The 25,386-nt window shown below is 40.2% G+C and overlaps 1 protein-coding gene across 3 annotated transcripts in view; it reads right to left on the bottom strand.

Annotated features, from left to right (window-relative positions):
* Positions 1-453: 453 nt before the first annotated feature.
* Positions 454-25,386, bottom strand: part of LOC135484127 (E3 ubiquitin-protein ligase TRIM9-like) — a 102,006-nt gene continuing 77,073 nt past the window's right edge. The window contains exons 2-9 of one of the 3 annotated variants that reach the window (XM_064765272.1): positions 22,864-22,959; positions 16,726-16,959; positions 16,443-16,599; positions 15,798-15,938; positions 5,346-5,485; positions 4,805-4,943; positions 4,428-4,652; positions 454-3,912 (exon numbers count right to left, since the gene is read on the bottom strand). In XM_064765272.1, coding sequence (XP_064621342.1) covers positions 3,614-3,912; positions 4,428-4,652; positions 4,805-4,943; positions 5,346-5,485; positions 15,798-15,938; positions 16,443-16,599; positions 16,726-16,959; positions 22,864-22,959 — 1,431 coding nt within the window. In that variant the 3' untranslated portion in view covers positions 454-3,613. The remainder of the gene's footprint in view (positions 3,913-4,427; positions 4,653-4,804; positions 4,944-5,345; positions 5,486-15,797; positions 15,939-16,442; positions 16,600-16,725; positions 16,960-22,863; positions 22,960-25,386) is intronic. The other 2 variants (XM_064765273.1, XM_064765274.1) reach the window with 2 other exon arrangements.

Here is a 25,386-nt window from a genome sequence, read left to right as displayed (position 1 = left end):
GAACGGAGACAACCTCACGTGTCCTTCAGGGTGTGATAGTCTGATTGTGGCAAACTCGGATTGTGATGTTTGTGACGAATTGCTGTTACATGTGAATCTCGCGGCCATTTCTTGGGCAAATAGTGTAAATGGGCGACTCCTCTCTTAGGGTGAATACATATTCCGCAACCAAGTGATATAGTATCCAATACATCTACATTATTTATCAATAAGTAGCTCTCAATAGCATGAAGACAAGGAATATATCTACAAATGACTGTCTTGGGTACTGTGATTAATTATGTAATATATATCAAACTGCTTTTTGCTGTTACATGTGGATCTCCCAGCCATTTCTTGGGCAAATATTCTTAATGGGTGATTCCTCTCTCAGGGTGAATAATCTATTCCACTACAAAGTGATACAGTATCCAACACATCTGTTAGTACAGACATGACTAATGGAAAACTATATAGGATAAATATGACTTTATTTATCAATAAGTAGCTCTCAACAGCATGAAGACAAGGAATATATCTACAAATGACTGCCTTGTGCACTGTGATTGATTATGTAACTTATCGAACTGCTTTTCAGATCTTTCTCAAGTGAAGATATGATTCCCAAGACGTAATGGAGGAACGAGGAAGTGTCAAACACAGAGGTGGGTCCCAGGAGGGCGGCCCATTCCATGACGTCAGACATGGGAAGATTGATGTCAAAATAAGCCACCCACGTCAAATCACCTTGGCGACAAAACATGGCCTGGGAATCATCAAGCTGGTCTACAATGCAAACTTAACCATGTTTAGCAATTAGCAGATTCTAATCTGGCTCTGAAATGCCAATTAAATAGCTTGTTCACACTTAAGTTTAGTTTAGCTAATGGTGTAACTGTACACAAGGTATTGCTCATTCAACCAAGGTTCAGTAAAAAGACCTCTCCATTCAATTTTGTCCCGCAAAATCCCAAATAGGGATACAGTGTCAAGGTGACTGATTTTTCCAACTAGCCTGGTTATGACATCAAATGAAATGCACATCAAAACTTATGTGACTATTTCAGTGGCAGGCAAGGTCCATGAACAAACAGAGGATATGACTTAACCAGGGAGAGCCAGCTTTAAGTTCAACACAATAGCTAGCATAATTACTCACAGTGCTGTGCGACGTCAGGTACAACTGAAGCCTAATATGAAGGGAAGCTAAGCAGAATGCTATCCTAAATTCGGGGTCAATGATTTTTACAAACACAGAAATGTACAACTTTATACAAAGGTTTGAATGCTGAACAGACTTACAGACTGAACAAAGCTTAACACTGACATTTGCCTTGATAGTTGGTTGCCAGTTGCAATGTGAAAAAGTACAGTCGTAGGCCAATATGTCATCCTGCACAGGTTTTGAAAGTGGCACAATATTTTTGTATGATGGTCTGGTAACTTATTAAATATGAATAAATGAAACAATTAAAGGGAACTGGAACCGCCGAGCGATTTATTAAACTTTTCGACTTTCACCGCCCGAGAAAATCAAACTTCCAACTTCCTATTCGAGTTCAGATTTGTAGCTCCGCCCCCAGTGCCCGAGCATGCGCAGTTCAATTTGTTATTATTGAGAATCATGTGAGAATCACGTGAGTCATACGATCTTTCATTCATGAGTTTTTGTAGTAAATTCCATAGTAGTGACGTCACTCAATGATTGACAGCTAGGTGCCTTTTTTCATTCATGCCTCGTTCTGATCACCCGATACGCGGGAAATGAAAACGAGGTCATACGAACTGGCTTGGCGGTTCCAGTTCCCTTTAAAACACATATGAGTCTTGAGATCTAATGTTATCGAGGTGGTAAACAATACCAATTTGTTGACAAATCAAAGGCAGTGATAGATGGTATAGCAACCATACTACAATGGCAAGTTTTTAAACTAAATCCCTTCCCCAGTCATTTTATCAGGGCGATGCATGAGGCCCTTGCCCACTTTTTTTGGCCGAGACCAAAGATTTTTCAGAGAACTTCTCTAAGCAAATTACTACTTCTAATTAGAACCCTCAGATGCCAAAAAAATGCATATTTGCACTTAAATTTCAATCATTTTCTAGGGGAGGGTCCCCAGATCCCTTGGCCCATTCAGTGCTCTTTGGTTGAGGCTCCCCCTCCCAAATTTCTGGATCCACCACTGTGAGAAAATACTGAAAATAATGGTATTCAGTATAACGATACCCTTCATCTTATCTTCACATTTGTTTTCAACTAGTATTTACAAATACTCTAATAATGGAAAGCATTTTATACAGCAAGTAAAATAAATTAATACAAAGCGGCAATTATGAATACATTGCTAATAAACTGGTCAGTTTCATCTTGAGTTTGCCACAATCATCAGTACATATTCTAGTACAACATATAAGAAAATGCACAGGTGTTTCAGCAAACACTGTTTGAAGTAATACAGGGTGCTCCACAAAAAAGTGCAACACTTGAAATATAGACTAAAATTTTAGAGTACAAATAGTGAGAAGTATATTATATGATATGGGTGGAATGAATTTAAGATTCATCTTGTTTCCATCAGTGATAGGGTTCTGCATCATTGAGCATCTACTCTTGAGAGACACAAAATGACAATTGCTGTGTGCTCCATCTTTTTGGGTCACCCTGTATTTACTGGAATATTATCACAACTTGTTCATAGTCACGGTGTCAATAGATGGCATGACATGATTTTGATTCGATGACACAATGTTTAACAACGGCAGGAATGTCGCCTGAGTGAGCATTAAGTCAGCACATGATCTTTAAAATGTTTCACATCCCCGATCTAACATAATTTCACTGGATCGTGGTATAAAACCCAGGTCATAACTCATTAAGCCTTCTATAAGAATTGGTCATAATTCCCAAACTTGTCTCCAAAGACATCACTGATCTCAGTTCCTTTAGTCAAATCACATGACAGAACATCATCCGACCTAATAAATCAGAACTTAAAATCTTTCGTTGTTTACACTTGAACTATGAACAGACAAAATTCTTGAAATGTTAAGAACAAAATGGTTTGAAAGCCACTTGCTTTTTTCCCGAAATCGAACAGCACATCGTAGTCAAAGAACCACATTTAAGAACACGAAACTCAAATTCTTATCTGTAATATACAAACTACATCAAGCCAGAACAACTGCAATCTTAGACTACAACCATAGGTTGTATTACTCTTTATACATGTAACCTTCTCGTGCCTTGAACAATTCAGTAAGGCCAAAAGTCTGGGCCTCAAATCGACTCGTGCCTAAACGTATTAGGGCCACAGTACATTGCAGCACATCCATCAGTTGGCAGAGTGGTCACATACACATCAATCAGTATCTGGAACTTATACCAGTCATTGGCCCGAAATATTAAACCTCAGCCACAGACAAAATTGGTCGGAAAGTCCAGCATCTTTTGAAAACTTGCGCCAAATCTCTCAAACTTAGTTCAGCTGAACATCAATCTGCATCAAAAACATGAATCTTTCTTTGGTGAACAGAAAGCGTCCGATTGAGTAATTTGAGTTTCTAGCAGAGTGCACCGCTGACTTTGATGAGGTATTTCAAGTTGATACAATTTGCCATCGAAGGTCAGGTGACTTCACTCATCCTCCGTATCGGAGTCACATGGTATGTCAAGTCCCGTGTGCATCGACACTTGTACGTTACGATTCAGACTTATCGCTGGGAAAAATACACCGTGGAGATTCGTAAATGCTATTGGTCCATGGGGCTCCTCATTTACATAAAAGCTAATCATGTGTTGATTTAAGTCTAGTAGAACACCGACGATGCTTCCCTTCTGAATGCCGCCGTCTGTTCGTCCAGTGTGCTCTCCGTTGTGTCGGAACCAACTTCGAGAGGAGTCGATGTACATGCACCAGCCTTTGTCGTCTTTTCCTGAGCAAGAAAAACAACAATAATTAGATTTTGAAAAGTTTCGAAGTTAGATCACTAGGTACCAATACTGTGAAAGGAAAACCAATCATCACCTCAGTGCAACCATTGGGCATGACATTTGGCCAGAGGGAACTTGCTTGCAATACTTAGGCTTTAAGGAGACTGAGGGAACAGCTCTGAACGACAGCTGAATTTATCAACCGATTTGGAGTGACTGTCTGGCGAGTGCAAAGAAGATTAGCTCAGCATCATATACACAGATGGCTCCACCACCAGACCATTTACCCGTATGCATGATAATTGTCTGGACTGAAGGTATTTGAGGATCGAACCAATGTATTGGATAGCGTCAACGTTAGATTCCTAAGGTTCGGGCCACAGATAATGGAAGCCGTATCCACCACAGTTTGTGGCCAAGGTGACCTGGCTGTCTCTAGTCAGGGGGAAACCTGCCAAGCTAGACACCCTGCCAAATGAATAGAATAAGAAGGGGTATCTGGTGTGAGGATCCTTACCGAGTACGCTTTCTTTATTCACGTCAAATCTTGCGATTCCAAATGCGGGGTCTGGTTGGTTGTCGTAACGGTCGATACAGATCTCCCAATAATGGACGCCTTTGGAGAAGCCCACGTTGCCGAGAATGACGCGATCTTCGTAGCTTGTACAGGTCAAGGTCAGGTTGCCACCGGTGAAGATCACATCGGGTGTGGTTGAGCCTGGATCCATCTGGAACCACGCAACTGAAAGAACGAGGGCTAATGTTAGAACAGTCTTCATCTCAAAAGGTCCTGACGACTAGTTACTTTAACTTAATCCTTGAGCCTGCTCCCTCCAGAGGTGTCCAACTTGATTGTTTTATGCATGTCTGTTTCTTGATTCAAACTTTGCTTACCTTCAGCAGTTTGTAGACAGATTGGTTCGCTGTAGATACTCTCTCCAGCATGGTTGTGTGCCTTCACCCGAGCTTGGTACATACTGTCGAAGTGAAGACCGTCAACTGTACAGATTGTTTCTCGGCCACAATACACCTCCTGCAAAATGACACCATGAAAATTATGGGCTGTATCATCATCATTTCACTTCCTTCCCAATATACTTGAGATCTCTGATAGAGCACCCCAGATGCAGAATCCAAGCCGAGCTACCAAGAGGAACACTACTGCTTCATCAAACTGCATACTTTTCAAGGCATTATTATCAGCCGAGTAAGGTGACAAAAATATCAATGGTTATAGCTAGAATATAGTGAGATGCTGTTGAGGGCTCTATTCCAGGCAGACATATAGAGTCAACTAAGTCCAGGTTAATGTTTGTCCATTCGACTTTATCTGAGCCTAAATATCAGTCCAGCTCTCAATGAAACATCATCACTACATCAGGTTTCCACAAGAAGGTCAGGTTCGAATACTCTGATGATTGAGTCAGGTACCTACCCTAAATGCTCCTTCATTACCGTCATCAAGTTCAAGCGTGTAGACGTCAACAATGCTCCCAAGATGTGGCTGCCACGCGATCGTCACGCTGTTATTCTCGGCGGTACAGTCCTCTGGGATGATCAATGGAGCATCAGGAGCTGAAAGATACAAATAGGAAATCGACATGAGCATCAACTAAAATCATGAAGCTAAAATGAAATGAACATTGCTAAATACTGTTTGCCTCCCCTGACCAACGGCTCCAATGACCAAACAAAATTTTGATAAATGAATTGAGACAAGGGACCAATATCCTGCTATCCAAACACCAATAAATCTCACACCTAACGGTCAAATATGAATTATTGATGAGCAACTTCCTCAGAACTCATGCAGTAGTTTTTTAGCGATTTATTATGAGCGGTAAATGGCCATGCTAGTTACAAGACTGCACAGATTAGCATGAAGTTTTGGCATTTAGTGAATAGTTGCCACAATGGTTTGGTTCAAAAGATGCTCTTTCCTATTGTCAATTACGATGATTTCTATCAATTTTTTAGGGTCTGATACTCTAGGAGGCAAATCTATTTGCATAACAGTAGAAATAAAATGTCACAGAAAGGTTTTTGTGCATGAAACTAACTGCATAATGCAACATCAAACAGCCAAAAACAAGGTTCTGCTATTCCACTAATTGTAGAGATAACTATTATGGTCCGAATGGCAATCGATATTCTCTGTGTCAAGTGAAGTTGAGTTGGTGCAAACATTTTTAGTCAAGGACAGCGGCATAGGCGCATTGATGAGGCCATTTATCACAATCTATCTGTGGAATATCTGTGATATAACCATTGCTAGCTGGTTAGACATCTGGTGGCATCCACTCCAGACTTGGTGGCGACCTCAAGTGACCAATACTCATCGATCGCGCTCCTCAAAAGCACAATATGCGTTTACGCGCCACTTTAGCAAGACGAAACTATTGAATCAGCGTATAATAAATACAAGTGTTTCCGAATCAATATAGAGGGTGACAGCCGACAGCACGCCCGGATCAGCACTTTCTCTGTCATTAGTCCATTTGGCTGGATAAACAAACTGAGCCTATTCATCATAACAGTTAATTTAGTTTTTTATCTAGAGGCAGAACATCAGCCTAGGAAATTTGCATGAAAGTAAACAGAAAATCGAATTTTATTTGTAATTCAATTCATGTAATTTCAGTAGCCATGCCAATTGCAATTTTTTACATGTCTATCAATATCATATTAACAATCTATAAATTCTCACATACAATGCGAATAGGGTCAAATATCAGAGAATGCTGTCTGATAAACACAGAATAAGACTTTCTGTTTGGTTTTTTCCCTTGTCTGTATTATTTATTGCAACTAGAATTTCCCCAGGCATAAAATGAACTTCGATCAATTCTATGCTGTGGAATAATTTTGGGTTCAGGTTCAAAATTGGTTAATACCATAATATTGCATAAACCACGTAAACAGTTGAGAGGAGTATTATTACTTGGAGAATATTTTCTGAATATTATGAAATACGGCATGAAATACACAGTGCCTCCCAGTGGAATAGGTCATTGTTCAGCATCACTTTGCCCCAGGACTTCATGGTAACTTCGGCAATGCAATCGCCCGAAGCAACCATCAAACCCCAATTCATTACATCAAACATGTTTATCGACTCTAGGCGCAAGGTCATAAGGTCAAGGATGGTGTTCCCCCAAGGAAATCCCCTGCAGACTGGGAGGCGCCAAGTGATTGGTGGGCAGTTCGTGTCGCAATGAATGAAAGCAAGTCATATTGTGATGTGCTTATAACAACCTTCCCCAAGGGTGGGGTCGAGGTCCATCGAGGTAAAATGCTCAGTCTAAGCAGGTCTAATAAACCAACACATGTTATGAACATTTTGTACCTCAGACTTATTTCAAGCTTGGAAGTGTTAATAACCTTGATCTGCATTGCATGTACAGTATTTCATTTTGCATCGCTACATACATGTCCTCTTGTCTGACAAGTTAACACAACAATGGGCTACATTTGCGCTAATCTCGCCAAGTGCATGTTCACTAATATCATCAGATCAAAGGGTCCATGAGCTTATTAATGGAAGCCTTTTGTTTCCTATGAAAGCTAGCCGATTTCACAGGTGGCTTGGCTAAGTCATTAAGTGGCTAAATCAAGGGGGATTGCTAATGAGGACAGTGGACATGACATTACCATCACAATATATCAGACACAAAATGAGTAGCAAAGCACCTTGGTCTGGAAGAAAGAACCAGAGACAAGTGCTTGTGGAGAGGAGGGGGTCCGGCAAGTGGCACCTAGGGCAATTGGGGGGCCGTCGGACCATTCACCAAAGCAGACATAATATTGAAGCATGACCGCCTCATCACACTGCTATCACTGCGCCAGAGTATGCCCCAGGACATGCTTCAAGTACCACCTACGGCATTGGCTCGAGAAATTCACGCCACACTTCTGTCCCCAATTTCACGCTGAGATCCAACCAATAACTGACTCACTCTTTAAGCTTTGGTAGATCTTCCAGAATATTTGAAAGGGGACAGCAAATTCAACTCTCAAAAGATATTGCAGCGATAGATTTTTTCTCAGTTTTCCAATTGCCAAGCACTCAAAAGAGTGAAGGCATGCGTGAACACTAGCGTAAGGCTCATCCCACCCTTGCTGAATCAGCAATTTCAGATTTTTTTTCTCAAAAACCAATACCAATCTTTTTTGCAAACGTTGAGTGACTCAACGATTCTCTAGCCCTTAATTTGATTTCACCAGCTAGTGAATAATTTCAGCACCGAAAATTTAATAATTGACTATCACCTGTTCATTCAGGCTGATGAAAGTTAAACTACGAGGATTCAACAGTAAGAATCCTGGCTTCAATTTGTTGACTCCAAGAAGCCAAAACTTTTTTCAAGGGATTTCAAATCACAAAACCTGAGATAATAGACATTTTTCTTCTCAAGGCAGCTCATCCCCAACATTGGCAAACTTGAAAATGTCTTGCATGTAGCATTCATTGTACATGATATCTTTAAAGTTTGAACTTTTACTTCTGGCATGATACATGATGAGAAGATCACACAGCCCCACAAGAATCAATTTATCACGATTACAGAGTATCTTTCCATATAATCCTCTAATTACTGCAAAATATATTACATTCACTGCACCACTTCATCATTTTATCGGATGAAGGTTTTTAGAGAGAGATGTTTTTAAGCCAATATCATCACTGCTTTCCTGCATGGTTACCACTGTGAACTTTGGTATGACAAATTCAACGGCAGTAACCCTATATCTCAATACGTTTTAACACTTGGGTGCCAACCTCTGAGCTAAAAGGTGATTGGCAATAAAGCGCTGATACAAGTTGCCCGCATCATTGGCTCAAACAGTAGCTACAGTCCTGATGGACACCTTCACTCCGGTTGAGAGTGACTAACCCTTCTCCATGAGTTGAGCCAATGTCAGCTAGGGGTGGTTTCTGGCCACCAACTGTTCATCCCGATCATCATAGGTAAAAACCTATCTAGAAAGCTTAAAGTTAATTTCTCTTCACTAATGAAGTAATAGATAAGATTTCAACCAATTGAAAGAACTAAATCTGGATAGCACCACTGGCTGTCTAAGTATTCCCCAAGGGTGGTCTTTAATTGCTGACTGCTTTCTTTGCCTACAAAAACATGAATTTTTTTCCAGGTTCATTTTCTTTAGAATTTAACTTTACTAAGGCACATTGGGGGGTTGGTAATAAGTTGAACTTCTGAACAGGCAACTTTTGATATCCTAGCCTCACATCCTTCTCCTCAATAGACAATATCACTATCTCCAGGAAATCAGCTGGTTACTGAAATCTGAGTCAAAACGTATTAATTACACAGCAACATGTTACAGAATTTATATTCCCGTCATGATCCCTAGAGACAGATTGGACGCCTCACCTCGACATGACTGGCCGTGCTTTTTCATCATCACAGACCCCAGCGAGATAACCGCCTAATTGACAGGTAGTGGAAAGATACGTGACGATCGCCCCTCTGGTACAACAAGTGACTGTAAATTACCTCACATTCACTGAATAAGCTGTTTCTCGGACGCCGACGATATTTCAGCTGTCAATGTGAGTCATGAATCTGGATAAGGCGCAACAGCTAAGACATGGTACGAAAGAAATAAAATCTTCATCTTTATCACATATTCTAATTTCTTCACTACATAATCTGATTGATGCTAAAGCAAAATATCGATATCAATGCTAATTAACCATTTATTCTTCTAAATATCACGAAATGACAACTTGGACTTGTTCTCAAAATATCAAAATTTTTTGAAAATTTTCTTAGTGAGATGGAAGACAATGGGTGATTTCAAAGTTGGTTTTGGTTTTAGTGTTGGGTGTTAGTGTCAGTTTTACTCTTAATTTCTACCCCTAAAAACCTATGTCTGGATAAGACCAATTCGAGGTTTTAGTTTAACACCAACACCTGGTTTTGTCTTAACTCCTAAAACCTGGGCTGAAACTAAGAAGAGGTTTTATTCTGCAGGTAAAACTAACACCAAGATGGGCAGAGATAAAACCTTGGAAAAACCAAACATGCATGTTGTTGTCGTTGTTACTGTTGTTTCCCTATTGTAACCGCTTCCGATCTATATAAATTTGTTCGTCTTCTTTCACGTCCATCATCATTCCCATCAGCGTTCAAAATACCAGTAACTACTTCTTGAAATGGTACAAACAACATGATTTTTTTTTTAACACCAACACCAACTTTGAAATCCACTCGGTGTTAATGCCTAAGGTGTTAGTTTTATTGGTAATACAAAATGCACTACAAATCTTCCAAATATAACACCGAGCTGGGATTAAGATCAGACCTTGGTGTTCCAATTGGTTTCAGTGTGAAACTAAAACCTAATTTGAAATAGGATAATGCTAAAACTGAGTGTCAAAACTAACGCCAGAACTGACTTCATTTCTGGTGTTGTGGAGAGTTTTAGTTTTAGTCCCGGTGTTAGTTTTTGACACTAAAACCATCCCTTAGTTTTTAGCTCAAACCGGACATAATGCTAAAACCAACAAACACCAACTTTGAAATAGGATGAAACTAAAACCCAATTCATTTCAATGCTGGTTTAATCAAGGGTTTTAGTGTTCCATTTAGTTTTAAAACTAAATCTAAAAACTGACTTTGAAATCACCCAATGTCAGTCTGAGTACTGACCCAATATTTGGGGTGAGAACATCAAAGTCTAGTTGATTGAGAGGGAATATCGTTTTCGTGATATTTTGAAGAATTACTGCCAAACCAGCAATGATATAAAAATTTCGCTTTAACAACTATCAGACAACACCAGAAAAACCTGACCAACGCCGTCCGATAGAGGCCGCCAGTGTAATCAGTCACGTGCCGCCATTGACGAATCAGCTCGCAGCAATCAATCACAATGGCAGCCTCAACGAGACGCGGTATCCGTTTGAATTACGCTTTGTTATCTGATATAAAATTGCCGAATTACAAGAGAGAAAAACGAGTAGTCCATAATAACACCAGTCAAGAGTTTTATGATATCTCAAGGATCATATGGAATGCCTACATCAATTTCAAACCTGGATGCCAACAAGACCAACCTCCACCCCACCCCACCCCCAAGGTAGGAGAGGCCAAGACCACAGTACACTCCCCACAAAATGCCCAACTTTTTTACATTAGACAATTAGATATAGGAAAGCTACCATCAGTAATAAACTTTGGGTGCAGGGAAACTGGACTCATGCAGTCATGATTAGCACGATCATCAAGTGAAAAATGAATTTTCAAACTTCATTTAAAATCTAGAGTGAAAAATTTAAATCTCAGTAGTATCAGAATGATGGTGTTTCACATTAGCATGAAACAAGCACGATTTAAAACTAGGTATATTGCATAGATCAACCCCCCAAGCTCCCTAGTGACCCCCTCGCAATGACCAATTCAATTTTTTGCTGTCACATCATTAAAACCTCCAATTTCGGCATGCAAGTGGACAAAGAAAAAAATGTTCCAAAACACCAGAAGCAGTGTTATTATGACTCTAGATGGTATTGCCCTCTCGCGGATCTATCGGCAACTAAAATATTATCGCTAGAAATGCCAGTTTTTGAGCCGTAAAAACGCCTCAAAGGCTTATTTTCCTGATTTTCCCTCTTAGAACTTCATCAATGCATGCAAAGCGGCGGTACAAAGGTGGACAAAGGATTTTTTTGACTAAATTCACTGAAATTTCGCACAGTATTAGCTAGACATTAGAGGAAACCAATGGGCTATCGGCAAAGTGCGTAATGCTCCCCACCGCCTGATTAACTCTGCTTTTGGAGATTGCCCTAAGCTAAGCGCACTACTGCGTTGATCGGCCGAGATGGTAATTAGTGCGCATGCGCAAGTTCGAGGTCGGGGATTTCTGGTATTGATTATGTATCTATCATCAATATCCCACATTTTCAGTATTATATCATGCACAGTTTGCGAATGCAGAGCACTTTAAAAATACCTTGTACCCAGGTCTTACAGGCTTTTCAGTCCAATACATTCATGCTCATGGATGTTCATATGGGCCCTGGATCCAAGGCCCCTTTTTGATTTTGATGGCAGAATTTTGCAAAAATTTACCAAATGTTTGAAAAACCATGAAGCGGTTGGTATTTTGAGCTGATTTTTGTATGCAGCATCTGTACGACATCAACAACTACATTGGCAGTGTTTTATTGGTTCTGACATGTCTAGATGCTAATGGACGCCGACGTATGCCGGACGCCACGGTATCCTATAAGCTCCCCAGAGGTGAGCAAAAAACAAGGTGTGATTCCTTTCCTGTTGTGCTGATGAATGATCAAGGCCAAGTAAACTGTTGAGGAAAGCAGTAAAAGCCAAAATGCATTAAACCATCGTTCTACCCACTGTTAGCCACTCAAACCGTGCTCAAACTGACAACCAGCATACAAATTGGTTGAAGAACAATACACAGCCAACTCTATTACTCACAGATGATGTTTTAATGAGCATTTAAAAGCTAATCACGTTCGTTAAGTCGTACAGTACTAATGTTGGAGGGGGAAAGGAGTGCCTGTCTGGCGTCATGTCGAAAATTCCCGATGCTCGCCGCGTCAGGATGGGATCGAGCGCCCGATTTGATTTAAGGTTAAAACCACTTGTTTTGTTCCACTTGAGATGCGTTTCTGCATATATTGACAGAGTTAAGAGTCATACCTGAATCATCTTTGCCCATGAAGGTATCAATTACAAAGCTTTTATATCTAGGCGATGTGACAGCTGTATTACATTCTGAAGGAAGCAACTACAAATCCCCCCAAACTTGCTACTGCAACAGTTGCGCTCAGTCAAGAATTGAGTATTCAGTGTCCCAACGCACCAGTTTTGTTATGGCTATCTATGTCGCATGGTCTTTTGTCTCGCCTATTCTTCGGGCCTATTTTTAGATCAACATGTGTGTTTGCCATGTGCGAAAGGCCCATTATCGATATAACCAGTCTCCTTAACTACATTGTGGCTCCAGGAAGCCTGCTTCTCATCCGCTCCGCCTTCCCCTCACAGTCGCCTCATCTCATAAACCAAAGTCCCAAATTACCCGTTTATCAAAATTGGACTATGATTAGTCTCTGAATGTCATCAGCTGGCCACCCCTCCCCCACTTCAACGTGCTTTCATCGCAGCTAGCCCACATTAAATTGGCCCCAAATTGATCCATACTAGCAGTCTAAGTGATTGTCACAGTTCGGAAAATAATCGTCAATTTTCTTGTCAAATTCCTGTGAAATGCTCTCACCATTATGCGGCATTACAGAAGCATTTGTCACAGTCGGAGGTGAATTGTACCAGGAAGTCTATGATATCCCGTTGTTTTAATGGCAACATTTTAGGGTGTGTGTTAGTATGATGGTCTGTGAGGTCACTCGATTTTGACTGTGCTCGGACAAAAACCACTCCAATCATATTTGTTGTTGTTTAAGATCACAGCCCTTGGAAAGAAGGCACAATACTAAATGGGATGCAGTTAACCCGAATGTGGCAATAATAACAGTGTTGACATAGTCCAGGGCTGTATTTAGGGGGGAGAGGTCTACTGTCCCAGCCCGCCGAATGGCTCTGAAAAATAACTTCTTCAACATGCACTTTTCATGCAGATTTGGGACAAAATATTAGATGGGTAATATCTGCACCAAACGTGAAAACTATGCTTTATCTCCACCCAAAGGTACAGACGTCACTGCACAACATCCATGCCAGAAAAAAGACTCCTACTCTAACAGTAACTTGGGACACACTGTGCATGGTCAAGTTAAAGTATCATTTTGGAAGTTGAACGAAATTCAACAAAACTTTAGAAATGTTTGAGTGTTTCTCATAACACCGTAGGTAATACAGATGGAATTGTATTTTTGTACTTAGGGAAAGACAGTGTCAAATACCAAGAGAAACTTCAGTACTAACACCGAACTTTGAAACCTGACCTTACACCATGTGAAGAACATGCTCAATATAACTTAATAATAAAATCTGTAATAAATCTGATGCTAAAATCTAAAATGATAGCAAAGGTAAGTTACAAGTGAGATGGTTTGACAAGCTGATGACGGATACCAAGAAGAACGACAGGGACCATGCAGCAGGTGGACACCTACACCACCAGTGATACCAACACCAACAAGCCCATGCTTCAACCAACAAACCCGTACAATTGATCATTTTTCTCATCTACGTCATCTTCTTTAAACAGGATTCAGAATATGAAGGGTACTTTTCTCACATGTTGCCCAGATAGTTTCACACATGTTTTACTTCTCTAAAGGTTTTTTAAAGAAAAATGATACACTGATTCACTTGAAGTCGAGTAAATCTCATACCCCCCAAGAACGTATTTGTCCAAGTTCTGATAGTTTTGAAAAATTTGTAAGAAGGATAGAGACATTTCAGACTATTCTGATTCACTTGAAGTCAAGTGTTTCATTGAGCATTCAAAGGCACTAAGAGAGTTATACTATCACTGGAAGAAGAAACAGACAATGAGCAAATTCTCTCTTTCTGCTAGTGAGCTCGCTACCTGTTTCTGCAAGCAAGCTTGCTTTCGGTTTCTGCTAGAAGATAATTGAATTTGTCCCAGAGTTCATGTTGTTGGTTGTGTACCTCATCGAGAAAAATCGCCGAAAACTATCACAGACAAGTTCTGTTCAGTCGCTATACCTATAGGCCTATGATGCATAGTCATCTTGCACCTCAAAATCTATTCACGAGATAAAAAGTGCCTCCATTAGAAGTAGGCCACATGTTCATTCATTACAGGGTCTCGGACTTTAACAACCTTGTCTTGATATCTAGACGATTGGAGAACGAACAGACGGCGACTCTGCCAAAATTACCCACGAAAACAAATTTCCCTGCGTAAATACGACACGATTTTTTGTTATTTACCAGCACTCAAAGCATAAACAATGATTGAAGACAAATCAGTTAAGTTCCATTAACAAGTCAGTTGGCCCCAGCAATCCTAAATCGAAGGGAAACCAATATCACGGTTATTATGACTTCCAAACTATTTCCTGCAATCTAAAAATATGTCAACATTAGGCGCCCTCCGACCGGCACTAATACAATTAATTACTCCATATTAGCAAAAGTTATTGGGCCAGACCCTAAAGCCACACACCCGAGACATGTTCTCATAAGATATGGAAGGTGTTGAGAAAATGTTTGTTTCATGCATTAAGTGGCCAGGGATTGTTTTGATATGAGGGCTTAAATCATTCATCACATGTTTTCAGTATTGTTGTTTGTCTCATTTGTGACCTATGCCCACAGTCATGTGGTCAACTTAAGTGGTAATAATTTCAGCTAGTTTCACTGAGTGGATTGTGGTTACAGATATTGGCTACAGGTCGTATTTATTGTCGACTGATGCCATGACATGATGTCATGGCACAATGCACGTAAATAAACTGCATGACATCCTCATGTCAAAAGAATGAATTCTCACTAAAAAGCTCTGAAGAAAAGTCGTTAAGAAACTTTTTTGTAATAGCGCCTAGAAAATGTGAAAGCAAGGTTGGGTTGACAGTGGATGTGCAAAGCGGACAATATCATGATGATTGAGAAATGTAACTATACATTTGGATGCAACAACATTAAAGGCTGTGATGTGTACAAAATAATAAACTGCAGACTTAATTCCATGTCTGGAAAGGCCTAAGACTTAAAATCATAGTCAGAGGAGAAAAAAATACAAAATCATATTTCTGAAAAGAATTTGCGAAACGAACCGATGAAGCACACAACCATGAACAACAACAAAAAATACAAGAAAATTGTGAAAAGATGCAACGAAATAGGTATAGCCCTCTAAGTACAGGTCCTGTGCAACATCAATACTTTGAATGGTAGCGTACCCTTTTGGGCGATCCTTGAGTTAATACTAGATGTAATACTAGATGTGGTTGGAGTAATGGTTTTTGGTTTTGGTCTCACCGATGACCTCGTCCCCCGCAGGATGAGCTTTTTGCGCAGCTTGTACTCACCGACTAAACCATCTGTTTGAGAATGGAATGAAGAATGGGGCAAGGTTAGGTCACATGGTCAAATCACTTCAATCACAATATGGTAAAAATACCAGCGAAACTATCATGCTATTGAGCCATGAATATTGAAAGCATCGATTTCCATGCACTTGATCATCAACACATGTGTTGGTATGTATTCGCAGAGTTATCAGAGTTAGCTATCAGAGTTAGTTTATTGCTTAAAGGTTGAACTAGTTACTAGACACACATAATAAGATTTCTCATGATTGCTTGGTGTGTTTTATGAGATTTTTTGTTCATCCTTGACAGCAATTCAACAATAAAACTTATTAGATTAAGTGACTTATTAGTTAACTGCTTCCGGTTGAGCAATGGCATCTTCAGATATGAGGGAAATAGATGTGTGTTATAGAGGTACACCACTTCGATCCTTTCATTGTGGATGTGGGTCGATGGAAGAACTTAAGGTACAAGTGCCAATGTACTCTATGTAAACCAAGCTTAGATACGCACCTTTCATTTGGAAGAAATTAAGCGTGGTGACTGCATGCATGGCTTGGCTATTGTCTAGCGTCCACTCAAAGTCGGGTTGAATTCTCGGCTCGAGCTCCATCTCCTTGTTGAAGGTCAGATCAGCATTGCCGACCCTATTGATCAGAGGACCAGCAACCTGCAATCAAAAGTGAAGATGTTAGAGACATTCAGATGACCTCTGATTATAGTTTATGTCAAAATGCCTGCGGGGACCATGACATCCAGAGTAAAGAAGTGACTCGCCCAAGGTTATTTCAATTACCTGAAGAAATGCATTGGGATCCTGTTCTTTTAGCACCTCTATACTGAACTGTAGCAAGCCCGTGGTTCGCTGGAGTTTCCCCGTGCAGTGTGCCACTTGGTCTCTGAACATCATGATCTTCTGATCCTTCTCTCGCTCGATGTTGTCTAGGAGTTGCTGCTTCCTTAATCGGATCGCGTCGATCAGGGCATCACACTGGGCTACTACGCTTGACTCAAAGTCTAAACAGTTCTCCTGGAAAAGAAGATGATGACAGAATATGAAGAGTTGCTGAACATGTCTAGGTCATTGACAAGCGATAGTCGGTTGAATGATCGTTTGTCACAGATTTGATGAAGACAGGTATTAGCAGGAAGATCTGAAACAAACATAGTCTGAAATTGAAACAAATATACAGGGCCATGATATTCGCAAAACTGATGATGGTGGTGGTGGTGGTGGTGGTGGTGGTGGTGGTGGTGGTGGTGGTGGTGGTGGTGAAGATGATGATGATGATGACTTGAAAATTGAATTGTGCATGGTGTTTTCTCAAACAGGGATTGGACCTCCTCTCCTCTCTCCCCTCCCCCATCTGCATAAAATCTTGGTATTAGGAGCATCATAGGGCTGATATTTCACTGCAGATATTGAAGAAAAAGCAATAGAGAACCTGATTTCGCACATGAAAAAATCTCAATAAAGACACCAAATAATCTTATCTTTTTTCTATTACAAAAGTGAGATTTTATAATGAAGTTATTTTTATGCTGCCACTAGTCATGCAATTCCAAGGATAGCAAAAGGCAAGTCAGTTTAAATCTCGATGAATAACCCAGCTGGGTCCGTATCCTTTCTTATCCAATGCGTTACCCCGATCATGAATGACTCAAGAAGATCGTGGTAAGATTTCGATGCCGTCAATTACTTCCTGGCAAAGTCTCATTAACTTTTCTATTTCCCATTCCATGCGGGAACTGATCTGAATTGGTAAAGTTCCTCGATACAGTCATCAATGTCGTTGGTGCTTATCGCCGTAAGGTACGTCTGGGGCTGCACGCTACATGTCTGTGCTTCAATAGATCACACTGGATTAGATAACCAACAATCCAAGGTTAGCATCTATCGCAGTCGCAAGAGATTTGTAAAGAATCCTGACTAAAAGAGTTGAAGCTTTTCTGTGCGCACTTCATAATGTTCTCATCGCCGCAAGGTATGTCTGATGCTCCACGCTATGTGTCTGTGCATCGGATAGTCCAGGCAAGATTAAGTAACAGACACTCCATGAACAGTTACTTACAATACAACGGTCACAAGAGATTTGTAAAGAATCCTGACTACCACAGTTTCTCCTTTTTTGTGCAGATTCTTCAAAATGATGATCTCACTTTGATACCTGCATGCTGGTGTCTGTCTCCTTTCAAAATAAGTTGCAAGTCCTGTTTGACACTGGTGATGGATGTGCACAAAAGAGTAATAAACCATTTAGCCCATCAGTATTTAGAGCCTGTCATTTCAGAGCTAGCTACATCAAACACCTTGGGTCAATCATGATCTCATTTTGCACGGATTTACAAAAGAACGGCGCATTTCCACGATGCTTTTCTGATCCGTTTCTCTGTGCCTGTCCCCTGCTGCTAATATTCACTAATCATCTTGGAATGAGAGTGAGATTCTATCTCAATAAAGATGACGGTGGCGTAATTGGAGGACAATGGACCGAGCATGAGTAAGCGGCTATCCCGAGGACCAGCGCGCAGCAGGACCTTGGACCAAGATTATGCAGTGTTGACCAGATCTGGAGCTTACTGTAGACATTTGATCATGATAAACCAATGTGAAGGCAAGCAGGCGGTCGGTCAGATGATAATGCGGACCTAACTGCTGGAAGCCTTCAATGTCCACACTTAGGTGATAATCTGGCAGCCAGTCTATAAGGCACGCAAAGCATAATCAAGGCAGCCATAACTCGATACTATAACAGAGTCCATCTCACGTTGTTGGTAGCATTCCACAGTGCATCGTGAGCAAGAAAAGGAACAAAATCGTCCCAATATCTGATGACATGGACTTCAAGAAGTCCATGACCCCAGGTGACAATTCCGTTTTCCATAGATCGCATTAACCATCTTTTGTGTCAAGCGATTACTGCACCATCGCAAGTCGCCTAATTAACGTCTTTCCTGCGGATCCCAGAGCTACTAATTACAGCGCCATTATCTTTTTGCTCCAGTTGAATTCACTGTGAACTGTAATTAATCTAGCATTGAGGACAATTTCTTTTTATCGTTTCGCTTGAAGGAGGCGATTGAGAAGGGAGTGAGATGCAATTAGATGTTAAATTGTGGGTTTTCTGTTTTACTTTCAATTTCAAGAGTAGGGATCGTTCAGAGATGGTGTAATTAAAGATCTATCTCCTGTGGACATGCAACATTTCGGTCTAGGATTCTCATAATTTCTATACCTAAGGGCACAGGCAGTTACAAGGAGGGATGAGAATGCAATTAGATACACGATTCTGTTCAATTTCAGTTTCAAAAAGATAAAATTGCAGACTTGCTAAAGTACAACCAATCATGTTGAAAACAATTTAAAAGAAGATTCAAGCATATAATCAACTTCCAACTAAGACGGTTTCTCAATATCTTCTTTAATGACAGGAAGAGTAGATTAGATCATTAATCCATACATGATGAGAGCCATGTAAGTTCAGTCTAAATTAAAAGACCCACCATGTAACAAGCCGATTATAACTGACAAATTAACACCATTGAAGATATCAAATTCATTTTAAGACTTTCCCGCCCACTTTCAATTTGCAAAGCACATACACCATAATTGAAGAGATCAAATTTCAGATCTACAATTTTCCATCTTTGGACAAGCTGTATCGCTGCCCTCTACGCTGTTATTATTTATCAGCCATCTCACGTCGTGATTCATGGTGGCATAGCGTCTGCTCCACGAATCACCCTAATCACATTTGTGAAACGTGTTCAAATCTTTTATAAATTTCTTGCGCTTTCTGCGCCGACATCTAATCAAATAGGACTCATGAAAGATTAGACGTGTCTCGTCTCGCAAAATGAATGTAAATTTGAAGAGATGAGTTTTATTGGAACAATTGATTTCCACAGCTTTTTTTCCATTTGCAATTTTGAAAACATAGAGTGGAAATTAGAGATCTGTGAGTTAGAGACACACTGATAAAAGAGGTTTGGCAAGGTGTATGCCACCATGGCCGAGGTGTAGGGTTATCTCCATGAATACTGCGAAGGTACTGCAAAAGGTACTGCGAAAGGTACTGCGAAATGTACTGCGAAATGCGCAATTCTGAGGAAAAGAACAACACTGCATGGTCATCTGGTGCATAGAGGACCCTGAAGACTGCCTTTTTTCAGTCACAGTGTTACTTTCTGAATCATCAAAGCCAAAAATCATATTAGATATAATGGGATAACTTTTAGGCTGGGAGGTAGTGCAAAATGAGATATCGCACTTATTATTTCTCATCACCTACCCTTAGGGGATTATGTGTTCTATTGTTGAGGATTAACTCAACTAGATCACAGAGACAATTCCTGTCTGACCTGTCACTAGATGATGGATGGGTACGGGCCAAAACATCAACTATAAGTTAAAGAGGAGACCTGTCAAGTTGTCAATCATTAGGAGTGCGTGGATGTCCCCAGACCCGACCAGGTCACACCCACACTTATGGCAGCTGAGGTGCAGATGGGGCAAATCTCAGAATCTGCTGTCAGGACAAAAAGCAAGACTAAACAAATTCCTGCCATTGCCTTTTTCAAATGTCTAATGAAAGTCGTGCTGGAATGACAAATCTTCTCCAGAAAATGAAATCCACCGTTCATGGTCACTGAAGTTTCTCCCCAAGTTCTGTCCTTGGCATGGTGAAGCAGGGTTTTTGACAGTGTCCCTTGGCAGTAACCAGCACATCGTCCCCATCAGTCCCATTAAGACATGCCACTCTTTGACAGCGCCTAATCCCTCATGAAAACATTTGTCTGGAAGGTGCATCATCGTAAAATCTGATTTCCGTTGTCAAAACACAGGCAGATGGCTGAAGAAATGATGATCTCAGCTTTGCACTCAAAAACCTTTGTTTCACGCTCAATCTCGCAAACTGGGCACAATTCTGCACATGTCTTATCAGACATTCACATGCCTCAATTGCAGGTTTGGGAGACGAAAACATTTTTGTAAGATAATAGAACTTGCTGGCATCCTGATAAGGAGTTATTGAATAAATCTTACTTCTGTCATTTTTTAAACTTCTGTTTTGTTTCTATTCATGCCAGAAATCAACTCCGATTATTCCATGCATATGGTGAACAGAACCAGTGGTTTTCCATTGAAGCCTTTTGTTATCAGACGAAAGGATCGTGGAGAGAATAATGCAAGAACTTTCTTATAGTTATCACAATGTGATATGAATCAAAACAAATGGATTATGTGCCAAACCAATTGGCACATAACAATGTCAATTTTTGTTTGATTGTTTCGAGGCAGCAACTGAACAAATGTGATAGATTGTGATAATTTTTTTTCAAACTTGTCTTTCAAATTCCATTAAGATATTATCTAAGAATAATGAAGAAGAGCAAAAGTTTTTTTAACCACCAACTCTTCTGTAATATCATTCATTTTGGGAGGGTTGAGGAGACGTACACTAAACTGAACAAAGAAGGATACCAAATGGACAAGAGAGACATTCCCATGTTAGACTCTGGCATCAGCCAACTACAATTTAACATGAAGGTGGATTATGACAGATCATCAAATGGAAACTGCTTCAGACTCCTCTCTCATGTTTCATATTTCATTCTATCGCTATGCAGCAAGGGTATCATTTTCACTCCAAAGGTACCAAATGAGAAATTGCTCACTTCAATGCACACTAGATAAACAATGGACATTTAATAGGCAATTAGTGTTTGTTTAGAATGAATCATAGTCAACTTGCTGTGCACAGAGACAAGACTTATCAATTTTCTCACATATGGCAGAGATGAACTTAAATGCTTGATGGGTTACATTTCACAACAAACACTCAACTCCTATAACAGGCCAAATCAAGAATCGTCAATACTTATTTACAACACAATGTGAGTACATTCAGAGTGTAACACAACAATTCATCATAATCATACCACCTAACGCTGTCTGAATCTCACTTGTACGCCGACACCCGTCTGTATTGTCGAGCAGTGCCGACGTTATGGCGCCAACATTAGGAGACTAATTGAGCCCTGAGGGTCGAGCAGGGTGCCGCACCAACACTTTATATCTCAAACAAGTAGCTGATTGGATATTACACAAACGAAGGGCACGGACATGACTCACTGGTTTGAGGGTATATTTATCACGATTTGTTCCGTCGGTGGTTTTGCAAGGGTACCAGGGGGGTCAGAGTCGAGCCACAATTGGTCTCTATGCTATGCTAATATCAATTTGTACACTATTCATTTAAACACGAGTTCTATGAAATAGCGAAATTAGCACGTAACGCTGTGCTAGAATGTACATCAAATCCAGCCAAGTTGATATGGACTCCATTTGGGTCAATGAACACGAAGGGCCGAATCCCGTCTGATCCTCTAAGTCAATATTCGTAGAAGCCACAAGGTCAATAATCCAACAATTCCACTCTGTCTGGTCGAGACTGACCTCGGGTCATTCTGTGGACAGCAATGATGATTATCAATTTATCTGGCGTATCATCCGGTATATAATCACCAACATTCAGAAATTCATGACAGTGGTGGTGTTGACATGATTGATACGAAAATAAAGGTTATACATGTAGGCATTATCTAAAACCGGACACAGTAGAAGATGAACATTTTTTTATGTCTGAATGAGATGAATGGACAGTAGGATTAGAAGTCATTCGATCCAATCCAAATGATCATCAATCTGGCATATTACCATTACTGTTCAGAAATTCATGACAATGATGGTGATAACATGATTGATATGAAAAAAAGTTTAGACTATATCCCTAGCAAGCAGTTGATATCTAGAGGAATTGTTCTCATTAGTGATTGCCTGTGCTAAAACGTGGATATATAACATCATGAGCAGTAGACTGAGACTTGCATATTTCTCCAAAGGTGTATCAGTCTGATCACAGTCACTCACCTGTACTCTGTCTTGCAGGGACTTCAACCGCTGGATAAACTCGGTCCCCGTCCGCGCCTTTTCTGATAAAGTTTGTAAGATCTGTGAGAGTTCAGCCTGGAATGAGAAATGGAGAAAAATATGAATATACGTTTAACATGAAATGAATTTCCCTCGAACAGGAAAGGGCAACTCCTAGAAAATCCTTCAGGTGCCGCTGTCTTGACGAAACACTAAGCTCAACCAGGAGGAAAAGGTCAGGGAAGGTCTGTACTGAACGGGAAATTGAAAAGTGCACTTCTTTTAGGAGCTTTGACAGACAGTCAAACCAGCAAAATCTTGGAAGAAAGGGATCAAAATGTCAAACAGCTTCCAGACTTTTCTCAGAATTCACAAATGTCTGGACTGTTTCCTGGACTGTCTTTACGATATTGGTTATTTACGACAGCATTGTCACATTTTAGTTTGGCATTAGTGAGAACGCAAACAGATATTCTGGATCACAAAAGGTTATATTAAAGAAGGGAATATTGCAACCAAAATGTCAGAGATGCAACTTAACAATATTTCCCAGGAAAGCAACAAAAACAGTCTCAAAAACTACAAACACTGCCTTTTACCAATGCAATTAACCAAATGTCAGAGGTCTTGCAAGAACAGACCTAGACAATTAGGACATTCGCTTTTAACCGAAGCAGAGAGTCTATATGTTGTGGTACCAAACCCTCCAGGGTGGAACCAAATTGTACCTAAAATCCCAGGCCATTGGCATATGGGTTTTGATGGAATTTCAGTAACACCCTCAAGGGTCTTGGTATCTCAACATAGACATAACACTGGCCATCATCAAAGATACAAAAGTAAGATTGTCTCCTACTTCATTAACACAGAGGTAGATTGCTTCCAAACTGCTCCCCTGATTTTGTTTGCAAAGACATGCTGGAGAACACTTCTGAAGTATTCGAACAAGAACTGTAATTGAATACCAGCAAGAAAACAGCAACACTTGAGAGCAGACAAAATTGAATCTGGGCAATTATTCCGTTTTGCTATATCTTGCCATGTTTATCAACTGCTCTGCTGGCATGTCAACTTGGAAGATTCCCTCTGAAGGAGCGTCCAAGCATACTTGTCATGTTTGCATGTACACTTCAAGAGGGAGAGGCAGCTAATAAGCAAGGGAATAACAGTGTAAGCAAGTATGGAGTTAAAGGGGAGCCTTGCCTTATTATGTTATCGAAAGAGGAATTGTTGTTCTAAGTCATGAAGTGTGGGGAACACGGAATGTGGTCAAAGGTGATGACTTGGTAAGACAATATGAGCTGCAAACATCAACAGGAATGGAAGCATAAACAGCACAATCTAGTTGAACAGACTCTACTCTGTTTTCAGAGGGCAATGCAAGAATGAGATACCAACCTAGAAAATGATGAGAAAGGAAACAAGAAGGAACAACAGTTACTGTGAGTTTAACTATAAATGGCAGTCTGAGCACTTGCAGTGAGAGCTAATCTCATAGTAATTTCAAGCCTTTCATTATCAAATTGTTAGCCAAGGAATGCAGCATATCAATGGCATGAACTGACCATTCAATAAATGACCTTAGGAAAGGTTCAAAGGCTCTCAACACCGAAAATAAACAGGACCGCAGTCTGGACAATCAAATGAAACTTAAGTTACAATGTCTTAAAATTCAAGCATTGAGAAGATAAACACTTGCAAAGGACATCAGACCTTTGACAATAATTTGCTAATAGACATTTCAAATGTGTGAAGTGTCAGCTCGTCTGTATAAACATGGCTTGGTATGTGTAAAATGTTCAAATGTTTAATTTAATGAAACTTTCATTTATCCTGACCTTCAGCAAGGGTCAGTGAGGTGTCAAATCAAATATGAAAACAAACCTCTATTAGATTTGAGATGGTTCCTCATACAAAACAATGCATCGTTCTAGTGCTTATCAGTTACTGTATTGGAAAGGCAGACTCTGAAATGGCCCCTCAGCCAGCAGACTCAACATTGGATTGGGTGAATGCAACCTCCACGCTGCTTCTGAGTAAACACCATCTGATCGACAAAGGCAACATAATACCATCAGACAACCTGTTTGTTCTCATCTGATATAATGTACATGTACGGTAAAAGGGAAGCATGCAGCTAGAGGATGCCATGTTGGCTAAGCTAGCCAAGATAACGAGAGAAAACGAAGAAGTTTACATGTTGGCGGTAGAGTTTTCTTTCCTTTCTTCTGGATGGTCAAGGTCATTCTGGAAGGAATGTTGAACACTCACTCAGCTAGTTGAATCAAAAGCAACCTTCAAACTATTATGGAATGTGTGTTCTTTTACACATGAAGTGGTTTATACTCTTCAGTTATCTCAAAGCCGTTATCCAAAAACCTTTCTATTGAGAGAAGGAGAATACTGTCACATACACGGTGCTTCACTCAAATTTCTCCATGACACCAGAGTTCAGGTATATCTAAAAACTTGACCCGTCAATTTGGGTATAAGGGCCACTGCATGTCATTCACATCTGAACCA

Source organism: Lineus longissimus, chromosome 3 (assembly GCF_910592395.1).
Source record: "Lineus longissimus chromosome 3, tnLinLong1.2, whole genome shotgun sequence".
Taxonomy (NCBI): domain Eukaryota; kingdom Metazoa; phylum Nemertea; class Pilidiophora; order Heteronemertea; family Lineidae; genus Lineus; species Lineus longissimus.
Note: the sequence above shows the minus strand (reverse complement) of the source record. Positions and strands in the feature narration are given on the sequence as shown.